This window comes from Pecten maximus, chromosome 10 (assembly GCF_902652985.1).
Source record: "Pecten maximus chromosome 10, xPecMax1.1, whole genome shotgun sequence".
Taxonomy (NCBI): Eukaryota; Metazoa; Mollusca; class Bivalvia; order Pectinida; family Pectinidae; genus Pecten; species Pecten maximus.
The window spans coordinates 7042485-7065932 of record NC_047024.1 but is presented as its reverse complement, the minus strand read 5'-3'; the positions used below and the strand labels follow the sequence as shown (position 1 = coordinate 7065932).

The following is a 23448-nucleotide window of genomic DNA, read 5'->3' as shown; positions in this document are numbered from 1 at the left end:
ACCAAAACACAAACCCACACAGGTAGGAAACATCAAACCACACACCTTGGTTCTTCACAGATTACATGGCCATCTCTAACCAACTGAATTTATCGAGGCCCTCTTTTGACTAAAGGAAAAAGGAAAACATGCTAACTTGTTCTAGGCTATAATATAATACCAATTTATTGATTCTCTCGATAAAGAGATTAAGTTGGAAATAATATTTTGAGATTCATTTTTGTGTTAAGTTCGAAGAAATATTTTTCATAATGAAAATTCAAAAAAAAGGGAGGGGATTCAAACATGATGAAAGACGTCAGGAGCTGAACATTCTTATTTTGAAAATCATGCCTTGAAACGGTAAAGAACTTAGTTTAAAACCTATTAAAAGAACTCTGGCTATTTTCAAATTTCAAATGCTGTCTGGGTGATATTATTTACTTGTTTTGCTCTCAAAACGATTATTACTTAGCATATGAAAAATGTTTGAAGCATGGAAATCACCACCAAATAATGTTACAATGAAGAGAGGAGAACACATAATGTACAGAATGGGAATTCAACTTTAGTGTTCTGAGTGGAACTTCATCTGAAGTATGGTTGGTTGTGATAAAATGAAACCTATTTCTGTATTTCTTCTGGTCTAACGAGAAACAGTTTTAGAGTGGATTGAAGGTAAACTATTAAGACAATGTGTTTCTAGATCGTCTTCAAATGTTCCTGCTCTTTTTTGCAACTTCCCAAAAGAAAATGATTTTGAATTAGAGATTAAAATAATCAATTAGTGATTATTACACACTACATTTGTTTTTTACTATAACTGACTAATGTGAAACACTTAATGCTATTTGCTTGGCCTTGTTGTTCCAGCCTAATGAACAGTCTGCTTGGTGGATGATTAGGACTAAGAGAACAATGATGTATAATTAACTTTCTCCAAACTAATTAACTCTTTAATTAAAACATGAAAGGTTTTCTGCAGCTACAGTAAAAAAAAAAGGCATTAGCCACCAAGATCACATAATTCAAGGTTCCATTTCATAAATGACATTAAATCTATGAAATTTGCCATCACCACGCAACAAAATGTTTACAAATTTTGAGGAAAAGAACTAAAATAATGACTCCTAGACTTGCCACCTGTCTCTAGAATATTAGAATTATAAATTAAATTGAGGTTTATGAGTTTCATCTCCAGAATATGTCTAACTCTAGGTTTCAAACTCTGGGGAGATAATTTAGTATTAGAATTTAGTGGAGCAATTCTAACAAAAAACATAGGAGCTGGTGGTCAGTCCAAGTGACTCTCTACACTCAATTTCCAATCAAGCAAAACAGGTTCTTATCATATGAAATGTTTGGGGGAAAAAGTCAACAGTTATTACAAAATTGATTTGAAGTATGGCTATCTATTATGACAAGGGCAATTAAGGCTTTTGACATTGATGCAAAATCAATTAATTTCTCGTATAAATTAACCCTAAGTTAATATGCCATCTTACATATAAATATAATTTTTATTTGCATTTTCTCCCTTACTTTGATAATTCAGTACTACAGTAGTACATTTGAAATGTTACAAAATGATTATGGCTATAGATAAAATAATTGAAACGGCATCACTCTTAAGACTTCACTAATAAATTAAAATGTTACGTATACAAGATATAGTTCTTTTCATTTATACACACTTTTATCAGAATTGGGGGGGAGGGGGGGGGGGGGGGGGGCACTTTTCAAAAATCAGAAATAAAGTTATAGAATGAATTGTTGACAGAATAATAATGCATGGAAATTGTATTGTTGTAATATCAGTATCATTTAATGTTGACCTCTCCTGTTCAGAAGGTTCAGGTCATAGTAGGGCTGGTTGCTCATAATCCTTAATGCTGAAATATATATTGGAGTAATTGATGAGTGTCGTGCAGTTGTCTTAGAGACCACCACTCTTCAGTAATATCGCCACTCTTCAGTAATATCGCCACTCTTCATTCAGTAATATCGAGGTCCTACTGGGGGGCCCTTCTGTGATATCTAGTGTGCATTTGTCTCCTACTGAGGAGGCACACTTGACAACACAAATGATGATGTCCAAATAGAAGTCAATATGAGACAATTTGACCTCATGGACAACAGGGTTATATGTATGATACTTGGCAGAAGAAACAGATCAACACTCATTGTCAATATTGTGGAAATACTATTTTCTATTTGTATCCATGATATCAACCGTTTTATATATAGTATTTGGTTGTCATGGCAATATTTCATCTATAGGTGGCATTTATGAATTCATAAATAATATGTTAGACAGTTTACAATATTCCATAAAAGTCTATTTCGTGGCATTTTCTGTTTTGTCTAAAGTACTTAAAAAGTATATTTTTATTGTTGATGTCAACTAGGAATATAAGGTCACTTTAAGTCATTGTGACATAATATGTGTGATCGTACAAAATTGATGATAATTGATAAAATACTATGGAAAGCAAAAATACAATGGAAAGCAAAAGGTTGCAGAAATCAATAGATCATTAAGGACTACCAACAATAAGCCATTGTCTATATAGACAAAGATACATCATCTATAGAATATATTGTTACAGATGACTTCCATGGGCCAGACAGATTTTTCAGTTAGTTCAGTCGGAGATGAAATCAGTGCATTTACTGATGAAGGATATATTTATAATCGATGTGTGCATCATTCTAAAAAGCCTGATGTGATAGTGTATGATAAAAGAATGTTTGGGAAAAGTCTGGAAATGGGAGTTGACATTCAATTCCAGACTGATTATGGATGTTTTATTTGTGTCACGTCACATCTTTGGTTAACGTTTGTGTTGGAAGTATCCCGAATAGAATTTTAATTGTCATTGCATCTGAATCAGTTCGCCTTGGCAACAGAATTACAATTAAACCTCGTAATCCTGAAGTCAGTTTGGTCATGAAGGCACTTAACGTCCCGAGAAATTGAGGTCACACAGTATATTTTGTATAGAACCAAATTTTTCGTTTGATTTAAGTAAGATTCTCCAATTATCAGAGTTTTAGACTTCAAAGTTTGACTGTATAACATTTGAAGCTTGATTCAACAGCTATTGGCCATCTAAGGACGGCCTCTCTAGCTGTGTATGACACACATTCGTATAGTGTGTGTCGTGCGACACACATTCGTATAGTGTGTGTCAGTGTGTTTTTGGAAACTTAATAGCCAGAATAATGCTGACTACAACTTGAATCGGTGAGCATCAATGGTGCATATACGAACTGGTTAGGAATGAAAGTGAAGTTGTACACAAATTAAATGGTCATTCTTATCAGATTGATAAAAGAAAGCCAACTTCAAAAAATATGTAATGAACTGGTTGTATAAATCCCATGTGTCTCGATCGCAGACAAGATTCCATGGCTACTGGGAGCAGGTTAGGGAGACCACTTCATGGCCAAAGTATGGCCATTCAATCCCCATGATTGACATAACTGAGATACCAACTTCCGTCTTATCTGAACAGAATTACCGATATATAGACGTTGCACGGTACATTGTCTTATTTTCGGCGATAAGAGATGCACATCTTGTTTGCTGTATTGGTAACAAAAATGAATATCCAGTTCTCCAAGTCACTTAGGATGCATGCTAGCTTCATATAACATGGCTTGAGACTTGAGAATGCATGTTACATTGCTATTTCTTGGAAACCAAAACAGTATGCTACTATGACATGGCGACTCGACTCGAGGATGTATGTTACGTTTCTGTGACATGGAGACTTAAGGATGTATGCTACCTTACTGTGACATGGAGACTTGAGGATGTATGTTACATTTCTGTGACATGGAGACTTAAGGATGTATGCTACCTTACTGTGACATGGAGACTTAAGGATGTATGCTTCCTTACTGTGACATGGAGACTTAAGGATGTATGCTACCTTACTGTGACAAGGATTGAGACTTGATGCATGTTTCTCAATTGGTTCCACAATAAGATTAACCCATTTGATCAAAGCTCCACATCAAGATATAGTTTACAAGCTTATTGTATGACACAAACAAAAGCTGCCCCAGTTTACGTTCATTAGTTGTACTCAAATACTTCAGTTTGTTAGTGATAATTGAATATACACAAGTGATGTAAATCTCACAAAATGCAGGCATACTTCATTCATTTGAATGGAATTTGATTTTCAAATTTTCACAATTTTCATGAAAGTAAGGACAAAACTTCAAAGTAACTCTGGTAACATAACGTAAGGAGATGTCACACCTGTCAATTAAGGTCCAACCCTACTGTAATTCAGTAATCTGACGAGGATGGATGTTGATCCTTTCATTGTCAGTCCATAGACAAAGACTGGTTTACTATACAATGTACACACTTAATTCTCTCTAGGGATACAGGTACCACAAAAACAAATCTAAATTCCAGAATGTGAGCAAAAATAACTTTTTTTCCATTGATTTCTCCATAAGAATTGGAGGCTGTAGATATAAATCTTTCACATTTCTACAGAAAGTCTTGAAGGATTTAGTAGAGATAATATACTTATAAAATTCACATGAAGAAAATAGGATTATAGCTTGGAGAAAATTGTCTTATGTTATGTATGGAATGACTGGTAGACTTGTCATCCTCATCTCCAAGTATGTTGTCTGTCTCCTTGTTGGGTAGTGGTCTGCCTAGCGGTTTTGTTCCTAGGATTTGAGGATTTTAATGTCTGGGTATGGTTGCCAAGATGTTTAAGGTACATATGCTGTATAGCGGATGTGGAAGGATTGCATCATTTGCTGCTGTTGTTATCTGCTGTAGAGGATTGTATTAAGATAAACTGGGTCATTAATAAAATTATCACCTGTATCTATTTCAAATAATTGCCTCAGCATAACAAGAACACTTTTCATGTACTTTCTACCTCAAATTAATTGACAGGTTCACAGATATAGTACAATCCAAGTTTTAAACCACATTATAAAGTAATGCTCCACGGTCTTAACTGTGTCAGAACTATAGCTTAAACATTGGAACAGCCATCAGGTGCATATCAACCTGGATACCATGGTAACAGCTGTTACATATTGTCATATCTACCATTACAGTGTCATGGCAACTGTACAGATTTTATTGCCACAATTGTAATTAAAACAAAATTATACCCAAGTATGTATCTTCATAAAGTGTTATTGTGATGAGTTATACAGATATGTCTGTATATTGAATATTCCTACAGCTATAATTAATTGAAGATAAATACCAACTGTTTTTAATTTCAACATCCTTCACTGCACAAGTTTAACAAGCTTCCTAAGAAGTAATACTTCCAAAGTCAACTCCATTGAGTTGTCCACATGTCTGTATTTGACCCATGTCGGTTTGTGTTTCTCAGGAAGAAACGTGACCTGTCTTTGCTGTCGTGATTGTATCATTAGACAAGAAACTTTACCTTTATTACTCTGCATGGCATGTGTCAGGCCCCCCATATGTTGTTCAGTGAGGTAGTCACCAACTACTACAAGGAGACCCCCGCCTCACAATGACCCTAAATACCACATGTGATATTGTAGATGTGTGGAGAACACTTTTGGTGCAACGAAGATAAATTCTTATGATTGCTGATAAAGATAAGTTTCAAGAAATTAAGCATCAAAATAGCTCTTTATTTCATTGTGTATGCACTTAATAATTCAAATATTCAAGTATTTGATTGTAAAATGCAAAATAACACAGCAAATCTGTTCACATGACTGGCAAAAAGGCTTGTACATATTACTGTTAAGTGTTCAGTCGATTCTTTTTGCATGTCAATTTTTTTTCTTTTTAGAAAAAGTGTGCACCAAACAAATATTTACGGTAGTCTGTTTGTTTTCAGCTGGAAAGTGGATCAGTAAGTCAACTAAAAAGTGTATCAGTAACTATTTATGAGTTCATTTCTTCTCTTAACAGAATTTCGACACAAGCGAATCCAAACTACGCAGAGAATTTGAAGTCTATGGACCCATCAGAAAAGTAAGTATTTCCTTCCATCTTTCCCCTGAGAGTTGAACTGTTAGATCATGAGGGTACTTCTCCAACACAGGAATTTTTCAACAGTTTTTGTATCTTAAGAATTTTTTTTTTTGAAAAGTTTTTGTAGAAAAAACTTCTTTGTGCAGCATCAACCTCATCAAAATCTTGGCATTACAAAATTGAAAAAGTTTAACTTCAACAAAACCTGTCAGTAATAGACTTACTTATGATGTTGAAATAGTGTGAGGAATATTAATGTGTAAATGTTTATAGAAAAGGAAAAAAAAACAAGGGGGAGGGATTCAGTAAATTGTGTCGAGGGTTTAAAACAAATTATACAGTAAATCAAGAGTTCTACCAGAGGATGATATTGGATAAAGAAGTTTGACAACTGCACCGGTTACTGACCGGTAAATTTACTGATGTCGTTACCTACAGAGTGAACTAAATGGCGAGTAATCTTGTGGAATGGTCAGTAATTGTCCACTCCACTGGTCATTCTATCATTCTTGTCTCCCCTTGGGTCAGACTTTTTTAAGGACATAACATTGCTAATGTGTTTCTTTTATGAAGTTTATTAAGCTTTTCTCTTACTCAGTAAAATGTACAGAAACCAAACATATATTTGTGATATTTTGTATATAGCCTAAAACATTTGTATTTAGGTTTATGAATCAACACATCAAAATTTAAATGCTTAAAGCTGTATGCTACATTACTGTGACATCATCAGTTTTCAAAGAGTTACATCAAAGTGTGCAAACACTTGCACTTTCTTAGCTGCATGGGTTACACCGAGTAATTCAAAAAATTCTGAATTCTGAAATTCTACAGCAATTACTCAATTGTTAACAATTTTCTGGGCTTTGTATCCCAGGTCTGTTCCTAGCCTGATATAACCTCGACTACCAACTCTATAGCAAAGTGTTCTGACTAAGTACGAATGTTGGTTTTTATGATAGGGAATATTTCTTAGGTGACAGCTGTCAGGTGATGCTTCATAACACTTGCAGCCTGTGACCTTCACCTTCTGCTGTTACACATAATGGAGGTCTAAAAAATAGTGTATCCATGGCATCAGATCTTTATATCTTATATTTCATATAAAATGTTAACTTCTTTTATTTTACAACAATTGCAAAACAAGTTGTAACAACTTATACGTATGTAATCATTCTTGTTGGCCCTAATGGAAGTAGGGGAGGGGTCTTACTGTGGGAGGAAACAGGTAACAACTTATACGTATGTTAATCATTCTTGTTGGTCCTAATGGAAGTAGGGGAGGGGGTCTTACTGTGGGAGGAAACAGGTAACAACTTATACGTATGTTAATCATTCTTGTTGGTCCTAATGGATGTAGGGGAGGGGTCTTACTGTGGGAGGAAACAGGTAACAACTTATACGTATGTTAATCATTCTTGTTGGTCCTAATGGATGTAGGGGAGGGGTCTTACTGTGGGAGGAAACAGGTAACAACTTATACGTATGTTAATCATTCTTGTTGGTCCTAATGGATGTAGGGGGAGGGGGTCTTACTGTGGGAGGAAACAGGAGTATCCAAAGAAAACCAGAGTGGTTAGGGCAGGTGACCACAAACCTTGTCACATCCAATTGGGGAATGGAACCCCAGCCACCTCACATTGAAAGGCAAGTGTGTTATCACTGTGCCAACGGACCACCATAAGCTAATGTGTTTCATCTAGTAGGACTCCTTCGTACATTGGTAACCTTGTATTAGTTCTTTAAAAAAAAAAAAGGGAAAGAACAAAATTTTTTTTGCTGTATGACATTTACAGTTTCCATCTTCATTTGTGATGTCTTGTTAAATCCAGGTCAGCAGGATGCTAAATGATGCTGTTTAGATAATGTCAATAGGTATGATGGTACTAGCAGCTAAGTCTTTGTGATCAAAACATCATTGCCTGTGTAAATAATGAAAGCTGTTTAATGTTTCCATAGGCAATATTCATTATCCTCGGCAATATATATTTTTTATTTGTCCTTAGCATGCAACATAACACAAGCTATAAATACATGTCACAGCTAAGTATGATGGTAAGTCCCTATGAATAGAAAAGGACAGTGCCTCATTCCTGATGGTGGCAAAAACAATAGATCTGTCTTACATGAAAACCCAATTTTCCCCATCACTTGCGACGGAAGGTCCCTGTATGTTACAGTATGTCATGGAGATATTGTGTTTAATCTTAAGTGGAGATTCCGTATTGTTTACCGCGGGAACGACACTGGGAATCGCTAGGCGATCAATGTCTCTTGAGTGTTTAGCTTCTCTGAAACCTAGTTACTTGCTATTAATGTGACTGTAATGATGCCAGTAGGACCCTGCCAGCCTCTGTACCAGGCTACGTTATGGGACCCATGTCCACCAGAGGAAGAAGACAATGATCCTGTTATCTTACACTTGTATAATTGCGGTGGAATTTGAGTGGTTTACACAGGAACCTTAGTACCAGTGATACGTATGAATGGAACCCAGCATTGATTTCTGGTTCGTGTGATGTCTCTACCAACTCTCTGCAAAGTTGTACAAATGCTTTTTGAACATTTTTTTGGGGGGCAGAATAAAGTTAAGGAATAAGATCTTAACCATATAGAAAGGCGAACTATTGAAATGTTCTCTTGTGAAAATATAAATCTTTCTCTATGATTACCTTCTAATAATAGATTACCTCTCAACATCCCATTTGTATTTTTTTTTAAACAAAAGGAAAGTTTTGAGTTTCACTATCTATTGAGGTAAAATTGATTATCTGGACTTGACATTATTGAAGTATGAGGAGTTTCACTATCTATTGAGGTAAAATTGATTATCTGGACTTGACATTATTGAAGTATGAGGAATTAGGGATGTTTACTATCATTAGAAGTTCACATTCTGTTTGAATTTCTAAAATGGTAATAATTCCTCAAAAGGCAAAAATTTTATTATAAGATAGCATTTACTACAATCAAATGCGTTATTCTGTCATGAATACTATTTTCGGCTGTGTTTGAACTGTTTCAGGTTTAGACACTGGTATGTAATATGATTGGTCACGACTGGTACATACTCAGTTAGGAGTTAAACATTAGGTAATTTTGCTTGTAGAGTTTATAGCCAGACCAACCTTCCATCTTAATCTCACAGGATATTGATTTTATTTGTGAACATGGTGTTTTGATTACAAAGTTTCTTACTTTGTTGACTTTATTGCCCTGTAAATAGCCAGGATCATTTTGAGGTGGAGTTTTTTTTATTATGTAGTAGTTGGTGACTACCTCACTGAATATGGAAGACCCATTGCATGCAATCCAGAGCAATAAGGGTTAAGTGTCTTTGTCTAAGAACACATTCAAGACAGCACAGACCGACACAGGTAGGGAGGACCAAACCACAGACCTGGAATCTTCGTAGGTTACACGGCCAGCTCTCAAATCGACTTAGTTATTGTGGCCCCCTTTGATGATTACAAATGCATATCTTGTATATCAGCACCATATTATTAGAATTAATTGGAAAAGCTTCTTTAAACTTTGATGTATCAAAGTAAAATATATCGGAGGACTTCGAACTGTTTGCATCATCTCTGACCATAATATGAAATAGAAAAGTATTTAAGATAAATAATGAAATCAATTTTTGTGATATATTTTGCCCTTTCATTAATGTTTGAAAACAAGGAATGGAGAGGGAAAATCTATTAATCAGTGCTGTTGTTAATTGTTTCACTGGTTAAAAAAAAACTATACCAATAAGCCTGCAACAGAACAAAGTGCGACTTCATTCACTACTCAATTGTGTGGAGTACATCGGTAAAACTAGCAGAATTATAGAATCTAGAGCAATTCAATTGGTGAAAATGGGACATGGCATTGATTTTTTCAACAGAATTTGACTGTTAACACGCTAAAACTCGTAGAACTGGTGTACATCAATCCTGGAAATTAATTTGTGTGTATTCAGAAAACACACTGGGACTGTCGGGAATCGCTGGTCTGGTGCAAATTTAGGGTTTTAACGCTCTAGTCGACATCGCTGATTTCCTCTGTGTAAACTCAGTACTAGTTTATGCAAAAAAATAGTTAGATTTTTTATGGAAACGCACAATTCAATTGGCAAGAGGGAAATGATCAATTCATCAGGGAAATTTGAGTTTCTTTACTTGTTAACCCTATCGCAAAACAACATACTACCACCAAGGATATATTTATAAATGTTGCTTCTCTATACATTTCTCATGATTCAAATTTGATCCTTTATTGAAAAATCTGAAATGAATTGGCATGTAAAATATTTTTCACTGTTTGGAATCGCAAAACAATGTATTGTATTTGAAAGACATTTAGAATTCTTGACAAATATGAAGGACCTGTTAGATTAGTGCTTTTGGGGAAAAGACTCGAGTGAAGATTACGATAACACTGATTATACCATTGAATTTATAGCCCTATGAATGCATTGTCACCTAGTAATACTGATATAAGCCTCAGAATGGAAATGTAGTAAAGGATAGAAACCCGTATCTTAAATCTGTAACCACTTAATCCTTACGTTTAGATAGAATTTTGATTGTATTTGTTGAGGCTTGATATGAACATCCTCATATTGTCAATTCTAAACTGTGTACTTTCTAGATGTAGCAATACTCTAGTCACAGCCATTGACTAAGACATATCCAGATAGGATAACAAAAGAAGGCGCGTCAGTAATTTACAAAGGGAGTTAGTTCTATTTATACAATAACAAAAGATGGCGAGTCAGTAATTTACAAAGGGAGTTAATTCCATTTATACAATAACAAAAGAAGGCGAGTCAGTAATTTACAAAGGGAGTTAATTCCATTTATACAATAACAAAAGATGGCGAGTCAGTAATTTACAAACGGAGTTAATTCCATTTATACAATAACAAAAGAAGGCGAGTCAGTAATTTGCAAAGGGAGTTAATTCCATTTATACAATAACAAAAGAAGGCGAGTCAGTAATTTACAAAAGGAGTTTAATTCCATTTATACAATAACAAAAGATGGTGAGTCAGTAATTTACAAAGGGAGTTAATTCCATTTATACAATAACAAAAGAAGGTGAGTCAGTAATTTACAAAGGGAGTTAATTCCATTTATACGAATGCATTGCTTTTTTGTAAGTTCCCTGTCCATTTATCTGTCACTGTGTTTCATCATTTGATTTCCTTACACTGTTTATAATATTATGCCATGTTCAACTTCAGCAAGTTTGGTTCTGAATAATAATAGTTGTGCTTTTTTTTTTTCTTATTTACAAGAGATCGCCTGAAATCATAGGGCCACACTGCAAAAACATCTGGAATTGATTTTGTTCCAATAATAAGTGGATTTTCAAGCTTCTTATACAGAATATGTAGGTCAAGCAAAACTTGTATCTGATGAAGATCTACTAGGTACCAGCAGATGTTTAGAAAATATAGTTTACAAAACATTTACCTTTAATTTTAATTCAGACTAAACAGTTTTAGCAAATGAATATGGAAAAAGCATATTAATTTTGTGAAATTATTTGATTAACAGAACTCGATATTTCCTTCACTTCAAACAAATTGATTTTTCTATCGTGAATGACCAGGCTAACAAGGCCTGGCACTGAACACTGTATCAGACACAGCTTACTCTCTGATCATGGTGCCAATTGTAGAAACACAATCATATTCCCAGGAGCTAATGTAAAACCTGCTTTCAGTTCTTATCACAGCTCCCAGGTTACAAATGACAGGTATGTGTACTCAGTGTCTATATACTTCTCCACCAATATTTCTCTTGGAGCTGATCTGGATCAGCCACCCAGACATATGGCTGGCTGGTGAAGGTAGAGTATCTTTAACACTCTATAATCAAATCATGGAATGAAACCTTCATGTATGCTCCAAATCATTCACAAGCTTTCTTTAAATGTCTATGAGTCTTTCATTATAAGCTTGTATTCTGAGTTAATCACAAGGTTTGTACTCTTGGTCATTAACATGTTTGTATTCTATGTCATGGACCTTATTTCGTCCCAGATTAGTGTACAGTGACAGATTGCAGGGATTGCAACAAAAAGTATTTTTCTGTACCCCTTTATGCCTTTTCTCCTTTCTTCATGTGTTTCCAAAGTGATTACATCTGCTGGTGTGGCAGTGCTTTTTAATTGCTACTTTCCACACGTTCTGTATCATAACAGAGGGAATCTCAAGTGGTTGAAATCTGAAATGCCACCAGGAGATCAAGTAAATATACAAAGTTTTATACACTTGGTGCACTTGTTTCTCGTTTACAAGAAGTTTATTGGACTCTGGACAGCTTTCTGTAGGAGTGGCGACTCCAAAGTACAGTTAATCTTTTTCTGTTTCCACCTTGACTTGCCTGGCTAGTCTTGCACTTGGGTGTCATTATCCCAGCCTAATGCTATTCTGTCTATTGTCACATGATGTAGATACTGCTACAATTGATGATGAAAACAATTCAATGCCACAAAATAAATCCACGATTCAAATAAGACATCATAAATCTCTCTTTTTTTCCAGCATGTTAGCATGAAAATGAAATCATGTACAATTTCTCCCCAAAAAAAATCACAAATTCTGCTGAATGATTATCCAACAAATTTGTCACTGGAAATGCAAATTTGAAATGAAGTAATTGCTTCATCATTAGACCATTAATTAGGGAAATGTGTACAAGTGCCATATGAAAGGATTGGCTGGATTCAATGTTCGAAACGATTCTATGATTCTCAAAGGTAATTGCAAACCGGATGTTTATTGAAGCCTTCAAGATCTGAGTGATCGGTAATGGTAGAATGTTTTATGAACACATGTCTTACCCTGAGGTTTTCTTTACTGGATTTATAAATGGAGTGATATTTATGGAACATATCCCTTCTGTGATAATTTGGAATAAACACAAAATCCTCTTTGATTCTTTCCATCAATGCTACTGTCAATGGTATCTCTGCATAAACTTATCGTAAATAGACCGTGATGATGGCTGGACTAAAAGGCATGGTATATAGCTTTGTACTGTGGCTGATGATCCTCTCTTATTTGATGTGGGATTTGTGATGATCTGATATGACAACCAAGGTCGGTAAAGGTCACCAGGATCATTAGAGGTCACAAGAGTCACAGTAAATTTCACCAGTGTCTGTGTTGTCTGTGTAAATGTCACAAGAGTCACGGTAAAGGTCTCCAGGGTCACTGTGAAAGTTATTGTGGTCACTTTAAGTGTTGGTGTAAAGGTCACAAGAGTCGCAATAAGGTCACCAGAATCACTGGAAAAGTCACAAGTGTCGCAGTAAAGGTCACCAGTGTCACAGTAAAGGTCACCAGTATCACAGTTAAGGTCATAAGTGTCACAGTTAAGGTCACAAGAGTCACAGTAAAGGTCACCAGGGTCACTGTAAAAGTCATCAGGGTCACTGGCCTATTTGTATAAAACATATTAAGTCGTTCTGATGTTGGGTTTCAGATTGCACAAGGAAAACCTCCAGAATTTTACTAAATATTCAGGGTCCAGGGATGATTTTATCCAGACAGCTTGTCATTATTTGGTTTAAAACAAAGAAGAGGTAACGTGTCTGGGTGCTGAATCTGACTGTAATAAAAAGACCACCATGTTGTGCAAGTTAGTTTTTGATGTATTGAGGGAGAATAAATCCATCAGGAAGTTATCCAGTTGTTACCGTGATTAACTAGCGTTAATTTGATGGCGCTGATCCCGATACCTCTGTGGCCACAACTCATTACCAAAGCTTCCCCTATTGCTGAATGAAAAATGAAAAAATAATCAAATCATGGCATGGCTCTGGTGACATATTTAAGGAGAAAGGAATAAAAGAAATATACTTGTTCAAAGGAAGTATTTAAAAATATGGAAAAAGTAATTCAAAAAACAAAGTAATAGTAATAAAAAATGGGAGAAAAATATCGATTAATTTTTATATATATATATTCTCAATTGGTATGTCTTTCTGCTTGCCGTTTTTTTTTTCAAATAAGTAGAAAAAAATCCTTTCTTCAATGCTTTGCAGTTGAAACTTTTGCTATCTTGTTAAAAGAAGCATTTAAATGTTGCCAATTGCACTGCATATATATACTGCCTTAGAGAATGCAGTTGTATCATATAAGCAGCTGTATAAACCTTAATGTGTTCTTATAATTTCAGGTAAATGTTTCTTTTTGAATAAGTGTTCTTAAACAAATTGGCAATGTTTTTGCATGCTCTTAAAAATTGAAATTCACTGCTTCTTCCATAATACATAAAATGAGCATGTGTGAAGATTTTATCAAAATTTGATAAAAGTAACAAGGCTAACAATCAACATGTGTTGTAGATTTCCCCCGACACCTATGTCATACACTGTTGAAATAGCATTGTTATGCCTCATTCATACGTTGCTAATGAAGAGCAAAACCTACAATATTCCAAACATACTGTATGATGTCCATATCTGTCAGATTTAGACTTGTTTCATAGTAACTGTTTTTCAGAATTGTAAGTCTCCATAATAATGTTTATGCTTGTAAAGCTTGGACAAAACTCATGGTTTGACAGGTTTGTCCATTTGGACATTTTTGCATGGAACTGTTCATAACGGGAACACTTTACAATAGTTCTACTTTGGGTAGCCGGCAGTAGCCTGCAAAAAACAGGCCTCATATATAAGTATCACTAATGTTGGCTTCGGCGTCCGCACAGAAGTTTCCGTGCGATGACTCAATTTCCCTTTGGCCGATCAAACTCGAACTTCATGCATATCTTCCTTATCACAAATGATTGTTTTGTTTGCGTTTTAGGTCAGGAGGTCAGAGGTCATGGTAACTTGCTAAAATAGAGAATTTGTTTCTGTGCTATAACTCTTGTAATCACCCAACTTTCTGTGCAAGCAACACATCCACTTCCGTGGAATTCTTGTTTGGTCAACTTAGGTTTTGTTTTCTGGTTATGCAGTAAATTGGTCAGTATTTCTACAACAATGGTTTCTATAGATTCAGATTTATTTGGTCAGTTGGTCTGCAGAGAGGTGAGGTAGGCAGAGAGGTGAGGCAGGCAGAGAGGTGAGGTGAGGCACAGATGTTGGCAGAGAGGTAGAGAGATAGGCAGAGAGGAAATGAGACAGCTAGGTGGGCAGAGAGACGAGTTAGGCAGAGAGGAAGAGAGACAGCTAGCTATAGGTGAGCAGAGGTAGACAGATAGGGAGAGATAGGTAAACAGAGAGCTGGGGTGACAGAGGAAGAGAGACAGCTAGCTATAGGTGAGCAGAGGTAGACAGATAGGGAGAGATAGGTAAACAGAGAGCTGGGGTGACAGAGATAGGGAGAGATAGGTAAACAGAGAGCTGGGGTGACAGAGATAGGGAGAGATAGGTAAACAGAGAGCTGGGGTGACAGAGATAGGGAGAGATAGGTAAACAGAGAGCTGGGGTGACAGAGATAGGCAGAGACAGGTAAACAGAGAGCTGGGGTGACAGAGATAGGCAGAGACAGGTAAACAGAGAGCTGGGGTGACAGAGATAGGCAGAGACAGGTAAACAGAGAGCTGGGGTGACAGAGATAGGCAGAGACAGGTAAACAGAGAGCTGGGGTGACAGAGATAGGCAGAGACAGGTAAACAGAGAGCTGGGGTGACAGAGATAGGCAGAGACGTAGTGAGTTATCCACTTTTCATGTTTGGCCATTAATGTTTGGACCATGAGCTATGCAAATAGATGTAGAAAAGTATTGATTTTAATTGTTTATCTTCCTTATCTAAGATCAGGAAGCAGTAGTTAAACTAATGCAGAAATGAAACGGTAGACAGCCATACAACTCAATTTACAAGGCCTTTACAGCCTCTGTTTTCCAGTGCCTGAAGCGTTCATGTCTTCAAATGTAGCAAAGTTACATACATAGAGACTCAAGCTATGGAATTAATTGGAGAAATCTTACGAAATCCCATTACTCTGTCAGTGGAGTTAGGGTTGAAATATAAATAGGATGTTCTCTCTGCAGGTGATAGAGTATGTAATACTCTGACTTATACAATTCCATTCATCCTCATTAGATCACTTGTAAAGTAGTTAAAAATAGCTGCCAATACTGTCAAATGAGAAATTCTTGCCAACATTTGATTTTCATCTTTCTTGGCCTTGACTGTCAAAGACAAATTTGAAATTTGATGAAGTGTCCTTAATTTACACTGGGAAACTTGTTTGATGAGTATCATGTAAGGAATTTGAGTGCTGAGCATGTTTGTAAGAGGCAACTAATGTGGAAACCCCTTGCTACCAGGTTAGTTAGAACATAGCCATCGAATGGCCCCATCATTTGTGATCTTAGTTTTTGCAATGATGTTAACTACTAACAAGCCAACAAACACGTCTGAACAAAGATATGGCCATGTCTGAATGATTGTCTGATAGTACAAGGTAAGAATTAGCGGTATTGTTTATAGAGACATGTCTGATAGTACAAGGTAAGAATTAGCGGTATTGTTTATAGAGACAGCACCTTCTGACAGAGATACATTGTATGTAGAAACCTGATCTGAGAAGTCAGCTGATGAGCATAGCTCCAGGTTATTGACCCAGTCTCTGGTATGGGTGGCCTAGTTCTCTAGACTATATCAGGGATCATATATATCTCATCACATCCAACTAGACTACATCACATTAACTGGACATATGTCACCCCTCACTAGTCATACCATTCCTGAAACTAGACAACACCACCCCTCACTAGTCATACCATTCCTGAAACTAGACAACACCACCCCTCACTAGTCGTACCATTCCTTAAACTAGACAACACCACCCCAACTAGTCTTACCATTCCTTAAACTAGACAACACCACCCCAACTAGTTGTACCATTCCTTAAACTAGACAACACCACCCCTCACTAGTCATACCATTCCTTAAACTAGACAACACCACCCCAACTAGTCGTACCATCCCTAAACTAGACAACACCACCCCAACTAGTCATACCATTCCTTAAACTAGACAACACCCCAACTAGTCATACCATTCCTCAAACTAGACAACACCACCCCAACTAATCGTACCATTCCTTAAACTAGACAACACCCCAACTAGTCATACCATTCCTCAAACTAGACAACACCACCCCAACTAATCGTACCATTCCTTAAACAAGACAACACCACCCCAACTAGTCATACCATTCCTTAAACTAGACAACACCACCCCAACTAGTTGTACCATTCCTTAAACTAGACAACACCACCCCAACTAGTCGTACCATCCCTAAACTAGACAACACCACCCCAACTAGTCATACCATTCCTCAAACTAGACAACACCACCCCAACTAGTCGTACCATCCCTTAAACTAGACAACACCACCCCTCACTAGTCGTACCATTCCTTAAACTAGACAACACCACCCCAACTAGTCATACCATTCCTTAAACTAGACAACACCACCCCAACTAGTCGTACCATCCCTAAACTAGACAACACCACCCCAACTAGTTGTACCATTCCTTAAACTAGACAACACCACCCCAACTAGTTGTACCATTCCCTAAACTAGACAACACCACCCCAACTAGTCGTACCATTCCTTAAACTAGACAATACCACCCCAACTAGTCGTACCATTCCTTAAACTAGACAACAACACCCCAACTAGTTGTACCATTCCTTAAACTAGACAACACCACCCCTCACTAGTCGTACCATTCCTTAAACTAGACAACACCACCCCAACTAGTCGTACCATTCCCTAAACTAGACAACACCACCCCAACTAGTCGTACCATCCTTAAACTAGACAACACCCCAACTAGTCGTACCATTCCTTAAACTAAACAACACCACCCCAACTAGTCGTACCATTCCTTAAACTAGACAATACCACCCCAACTAGTCGTACCATTCCTTAAACTAGACAACAACACCCCAACTAGTTGTACCATTCCTTAAACTAGACAACACCACCCCAACTAGTCGTACCATTCCTTAAACTAGACAACACCACCCCAACTAGTCGTACCATCTCTTAAACTAGACAACACCACCCCTCACTAGTCATACCATTCCTTAAACTAGACAACACCACCCCAACTAGTCGTACCATTCCTTAAACTAGACAACAACACCCCTCACTAGTCGTACCATTCCTTAAACTAGACAACACCACCCCTCACTAGTCGTACCATTCCTTAAACTAGACAACACCACCCCAACTAGTCGTACCATCCCTAAACTAGACAACACCACCCCAACTAGTCGTACCATTCCTTAAACTAGACAACACCACCCCAACTAGTCATACCATTCCTTAAACTAGACAACACCACCCCAACCAGTCGTACCATTCCTTAAACTAGACAACACCACCCCAACTAGTCGTACCATCCCTAAACTAGACAACACCCCAACTAGTCGTACCATTCCTTAAACTAGACAACACCACCCCAACTAGTCGTACCATTTCTCAAACTAGACAACACCACCCCAACCAGTCGTACCATTCCTTAAACTAGACAACACCACCCCAACTAATCGTATCATTCCTTAAACTAGACAATACCACCCCAACTAGTCGTACCATCCTTAAACTAGACAACACCACCCCAACTAGTCGTACCATTCCTTAAACTAGACAACACCACCCCAACTAGTTGTACCATTCCCTAAACTAGACAACACCACTCCTCACTAGTCGTACCATTCCTTAAACTAGACAACACCACCCCAACTAGTCGTACCATTCCCTAAACTAGACAACACCACTCCTCACTAGTCGTACCATTCCTTAAACTAGACAACACCACCCCAACTAGTCGTACCATTCCCTAAACTAGAAAACACCACTCCTCACTAGTCGTACCATTCCTTAAACTAGACAACACCACCCCAACTAGTTGTACCATTCCCTAAACTAGACAACACCACCCCAACTAGTCGTACCATTCTTAAACTAGACAACACCACCCCTCACTAGTCGTACCATTCCTCAAACTAGACAATACCACCCCAACTAGTTGTACCATTCCCTAAACTAGACAACACCACTCCTCACTAGTCGTACCATTCCTTAAACTAGACAACACCACCCCAACTAGTCGTACCATCCCTAAACTAGACAACACCACTCCTCACTAGTCGTACCATTCCTTAAACTAGACAACACCACCCCAACTAGTTGTACCATTCTTAAACTAGACAACACCACCCCTCACTAGTCGTACCATTCCTTAAACTAGACAACACCACCCCAACTAGTCGTACCATTCCCTAAACTAGACACCACCACCTCCAACTAGTCGTACCATTCCCTAAACTAGACAACACCACTCCTCACTAGTCGTACCATTCCTTAAACTAGACAACACCACCCCAACTAGTCGTACCATTCCTTAAACTAGACAACACCACCCCAACTAGTGGTACCATCCCTAAACTAGATTTATAGACGGGCCATTAATTTGACTAGAGATACAGCTATATTTCTATGGAAGGCACCTAATTGGTTTGGACAATTGTTTTGACTTTTATCAATGGCATTACTGGTGTACTTTCTGAATAAATTAGTAATTGACTCGTCAATATTATTGTGATCTTTGTTCATATAACGGTAATCAAGCCCATGTCAGAAGTTATTCCTAATAACCTTATTTATGTTGTGAACAACTATCATCACTTTAATTTACTTTATTAACATATGATAATATCCAATGGTATGACAGAAATAAAACATTCAAAAGTTGAATAAGATTTATTACAACTTTTCTCATTGGCTGATATACAGAGATGTCAATGTCCATTTTTGCCATGCAACAACACCGTATTTCAAAAGAAGTAAATTCTGCATTGTTAATGAAATGTAAGAAATTTATTGACAAGGTTTAGAATGAGGCACATTTTGTGTTCAACACAGTACTCATCTATGTTGTAACCAAAATAACCATGTGTAGGAAAGAGCTAGAGGCTTTCAACATCTCTTAGTAAAAGTGTACAATGTAATTGGGTATTTAGAAGAATGCTCCTCAAACCTGGCAGGAGAAAAACAAAATCAGTCCCTAAACCAAATTAGACCCGACATGTTTATGTCCTTTGGAGATGTTTGAGAAACTTGTTTTTAATTTGAGACAGTTAACCGTCTTTTCTGTTCCATCCAACATGTACAAGGTAACCAGAACTATGTCATGTATGTATGCCAAGTTAGATTATCGTGGGAGGACAAGGGGCACCTGTTGGTCAGAAGGTCCACTTTATTTTAGTCTTGTTAATTAAGAAAGTTCAACATAGAACTTCAGTAATAGTCCCTCAGACATCTCTGGATTTCACAAGTTGTTGGAACATCAATCAGCAAGCCCTGATGAGGATGATGGGTGTTGAGCGCCCCCCTGTAATTTGTCATGGTTAGACCATGATAGTACACAGGAATGGTCTGTATATCGGCATCTGTTTGATACAAGGAGGACATCCAAGTATGAACCATTTATCATTGTTATGTCTGATAAGCTAGTTTTACAAACATTCATCATTAGATAATTATCAGATTGTAATACATAGGGTTTGGGATCCTATTCTGTCCCGAGAACAAAGCCTACGGTGGTCAGTATACCAGTGAGATTCCTCAACAAACTTAGATATACTACCAAGTTTCTGACATTTTACATTGAACATGTCTCTAGTCTGGGTAAACTCCAGAGCTGTTGACGTTAGTGGTGTTTACAGACAAACCCAGAGAAATACTATACTGTGGCATGTAGCCAGAACAATTTTAAAGATACCTAAAATACATTGGATTCAAATGTGTTTATAAAAACAGATACTTTTTATTATACCAGTGTTGAAACATTCACTGATAGAAGGGAAACATTTTATCAATATTGGAAAAAAGAACAAAGGTCAAAAACAATGACTGTGTAGCAGTTATCCAGAGTGAAAACACTTGGTATAATGGAGGTGTAAGTGATTTCATCAACCTCCACAATTCTCAGTATTTTCAAGTTAAATACAATTCAAAATCTGTACATGATGATATGCCATCTTTAAATGGCATTGTACTGTATGTTAATGGGTACACTCTTTTCAGTACCTCTACAACCACTTCATCATTCAAATGAATTTTGTCAGCAAACTGTCACTTGTGGAGAAGATAGATTGTATTTTATGAACATCTAGGTATGAATACAAAAAATTACAAGATGAAGATCATTTGTATAATGGATTGTGTTGAGTGTCTCGGTGAAAACAGGAATGGAATTATTTCAATAAGCTGATCAATGTTCTGTATTGCCTTTGTAACCCACCCACCCAAACTGCCTAGTTTATGTTCATAGTTATGTAATGTAAAAAAAAAGAAAAGTGCAGCGTGGCAATTCATCATTAGGAAAAAAGTCACACTTTTCATAAAAAAATTTAAATAAATCGGTGAAACACATACCTCATCAGCTGTATTAGCACAGCCTCCCTTAATTCCCCAAAATAACAAAGCATTGACTCGGTTGTTGGTATGCATAAGCCCAGCAGATAATCTCATGTGGTCACAGTCAAGGGTCAGCCGGTCAGCTGGCTGTAGTGCTGTGGCAGGTAATTAGAGTTACATACTAATCAGTCCCATTTGGAGTAAATGTTAATGTTTGTCTGGATTAAAACTTCTACATAAAACTTTCCGTAATTTCACCTGGAAATTTAATTGTGTAATAAAACATGTAAGAATTTGATCCAGTTATGTGATTCAGTTGTAAACAAAGTTCTTAAAACTTTCCATAAATAACATGTCCATCGAATCAAGACACTTTAAAACTCTCCATTATATCACTCAGAAAGACAGGAAAGCATCCTTCGTGGTGCAGATTTTGCAACCTTCGGTCACGAACACCTGCCGATCATGGTTGTGTGGAGAATCAGGTGTTGTAACGACAGGTATATGTTTCCCCCTGGTAGTTAATAGTGTGTTACTGCTGCTGAACAGAGGTAAGACATTTATGTACATCTGCATGTCGCCAACTCTCCCCGAGTAATTCCGGGGGAGGGGTGTCTGTATCAAGTCTGCCAAGTACTTAAAAAGTCTCCCCCCTGACTTATCTAGGGCTAGGGTATCGAAAAACTCATCAGGCCACCGGGACCTACAGGTCAAATGTACCATAAAGAGGAAGGCAGATCTTCTGAGCTTAAATAGAGAAAACCAAAATAAACATCAAATACCAAAACAAAAATATCCTTAATTGATTTCAATAACCTACAGATAACATTGCATTTATATGTATATCTCAGAATTAAGCTAGTTGAGGAATAGAGCGAAATTTTTGAAACATGTTTTAAATTAGGATGATTTAAAACAAATTAAAAAAAAAAAAAAATCATGAAAAAGTTTCATGATATTAGTACCTGTTGGTTATTAACTGTTATTTTGAGTGTTGGGAGGTCTTGAGGGATGATATCTTTGAACTGCATGCCATCTCGGATTGAAATAGAAGTTGGCACAGTAACATTGGTATAATAGATCTCGATGCTCTGTGTGTCAGGGGAAATATGTCTGGTACTAAATAGCTTCTGGAAGTTGTCAGAATACTTGTCTATTAGCATCCAAGACTGTCAATTACTGCTCTCATAAAACATAAAGGTGATAATTACATATAAGCTCACACTTACTATTGGTTCCCATAGTAACAAATACTCACAAGTATTTGTTCCCATGGTTACATACACTCAAACTTACACACAAGTATTTGTTACCATGGTAAAATATACACAGACTTACACACAAGTATTTGTTACCATGGTAACATATACACAGACTTACACACAGGTGTTTGTTACCATAGTAACATATACACAGACTTACACACAGGTATTAGTTACCATGGTAACATATACAGACTTACACACAGGTATTAGTTACCATGGTAACATATACACAGACTTACACACAGGTGTTTGATACCATGGTAACATACACTCAAACTTATGCACAGGTATTTTGTTCCTGTGGTAAGATACTAAAACTTGCATTTATGTTCCCATGGTAACATATGAAAGCTTAAAAGTATTTGTTTTAACCAGACATGCTAAGCAGTTTTCTTAATGCGAGCTATGGTATGATTAAAATCAGTAAAAAGGTTTGGAACAAGTGTCAGACTTTATGCAGAGCATGAGCTAATATAGATCGATAAAGGAGATCATTTATCATATCCAGTAATTGTACAAATTAACCCATCATTATTATAAATACTTGAGGTATTTATCCTGCACCATTAGAAGATAATTTATGGTGGTGTCATGGCCAGGAGTCGGTCATCATCGCAGTGCACCACTGCAAAGTTAAAACTATTGTACAGTGCATTCCACTTAATCGGGTAACGCTTAATCGGGTATTTCGTTTAATTGGGTAAAATTTCAAAAACCAAAACCATTTTCTCTTAAATCATGTTAAAAAAATTCGTTTAATTGGGTTGGAAAAGTCGTATTTTTCGGTTATTCGAATAG

The 23448-nt window shown here is 36.8% G+C and overlaps 1 protein-coding gene across 1 annotated transcript in view; it reads left to right on the top strand.

The window, feature by feature from the left end:
* The window catches only part of LOC117335642 (U1 small nuclear ribonucleoprotein 70 kDa-like), a 102021-nt gene that overhangs the window by 55413 nt on the left and 23160 nt on the right, over window positions 1-23448 (top strand). The window contains exon 5 of the mRNA XM_033895781.1: window positions 5927-5989. Coding sequence (XP_033751672.1) covers window positions 5927-5989 — 63 coding nt within the window. The remainder of the gene's footprint in view (window positions 1-5926; window positions 5990-23448) is intronic.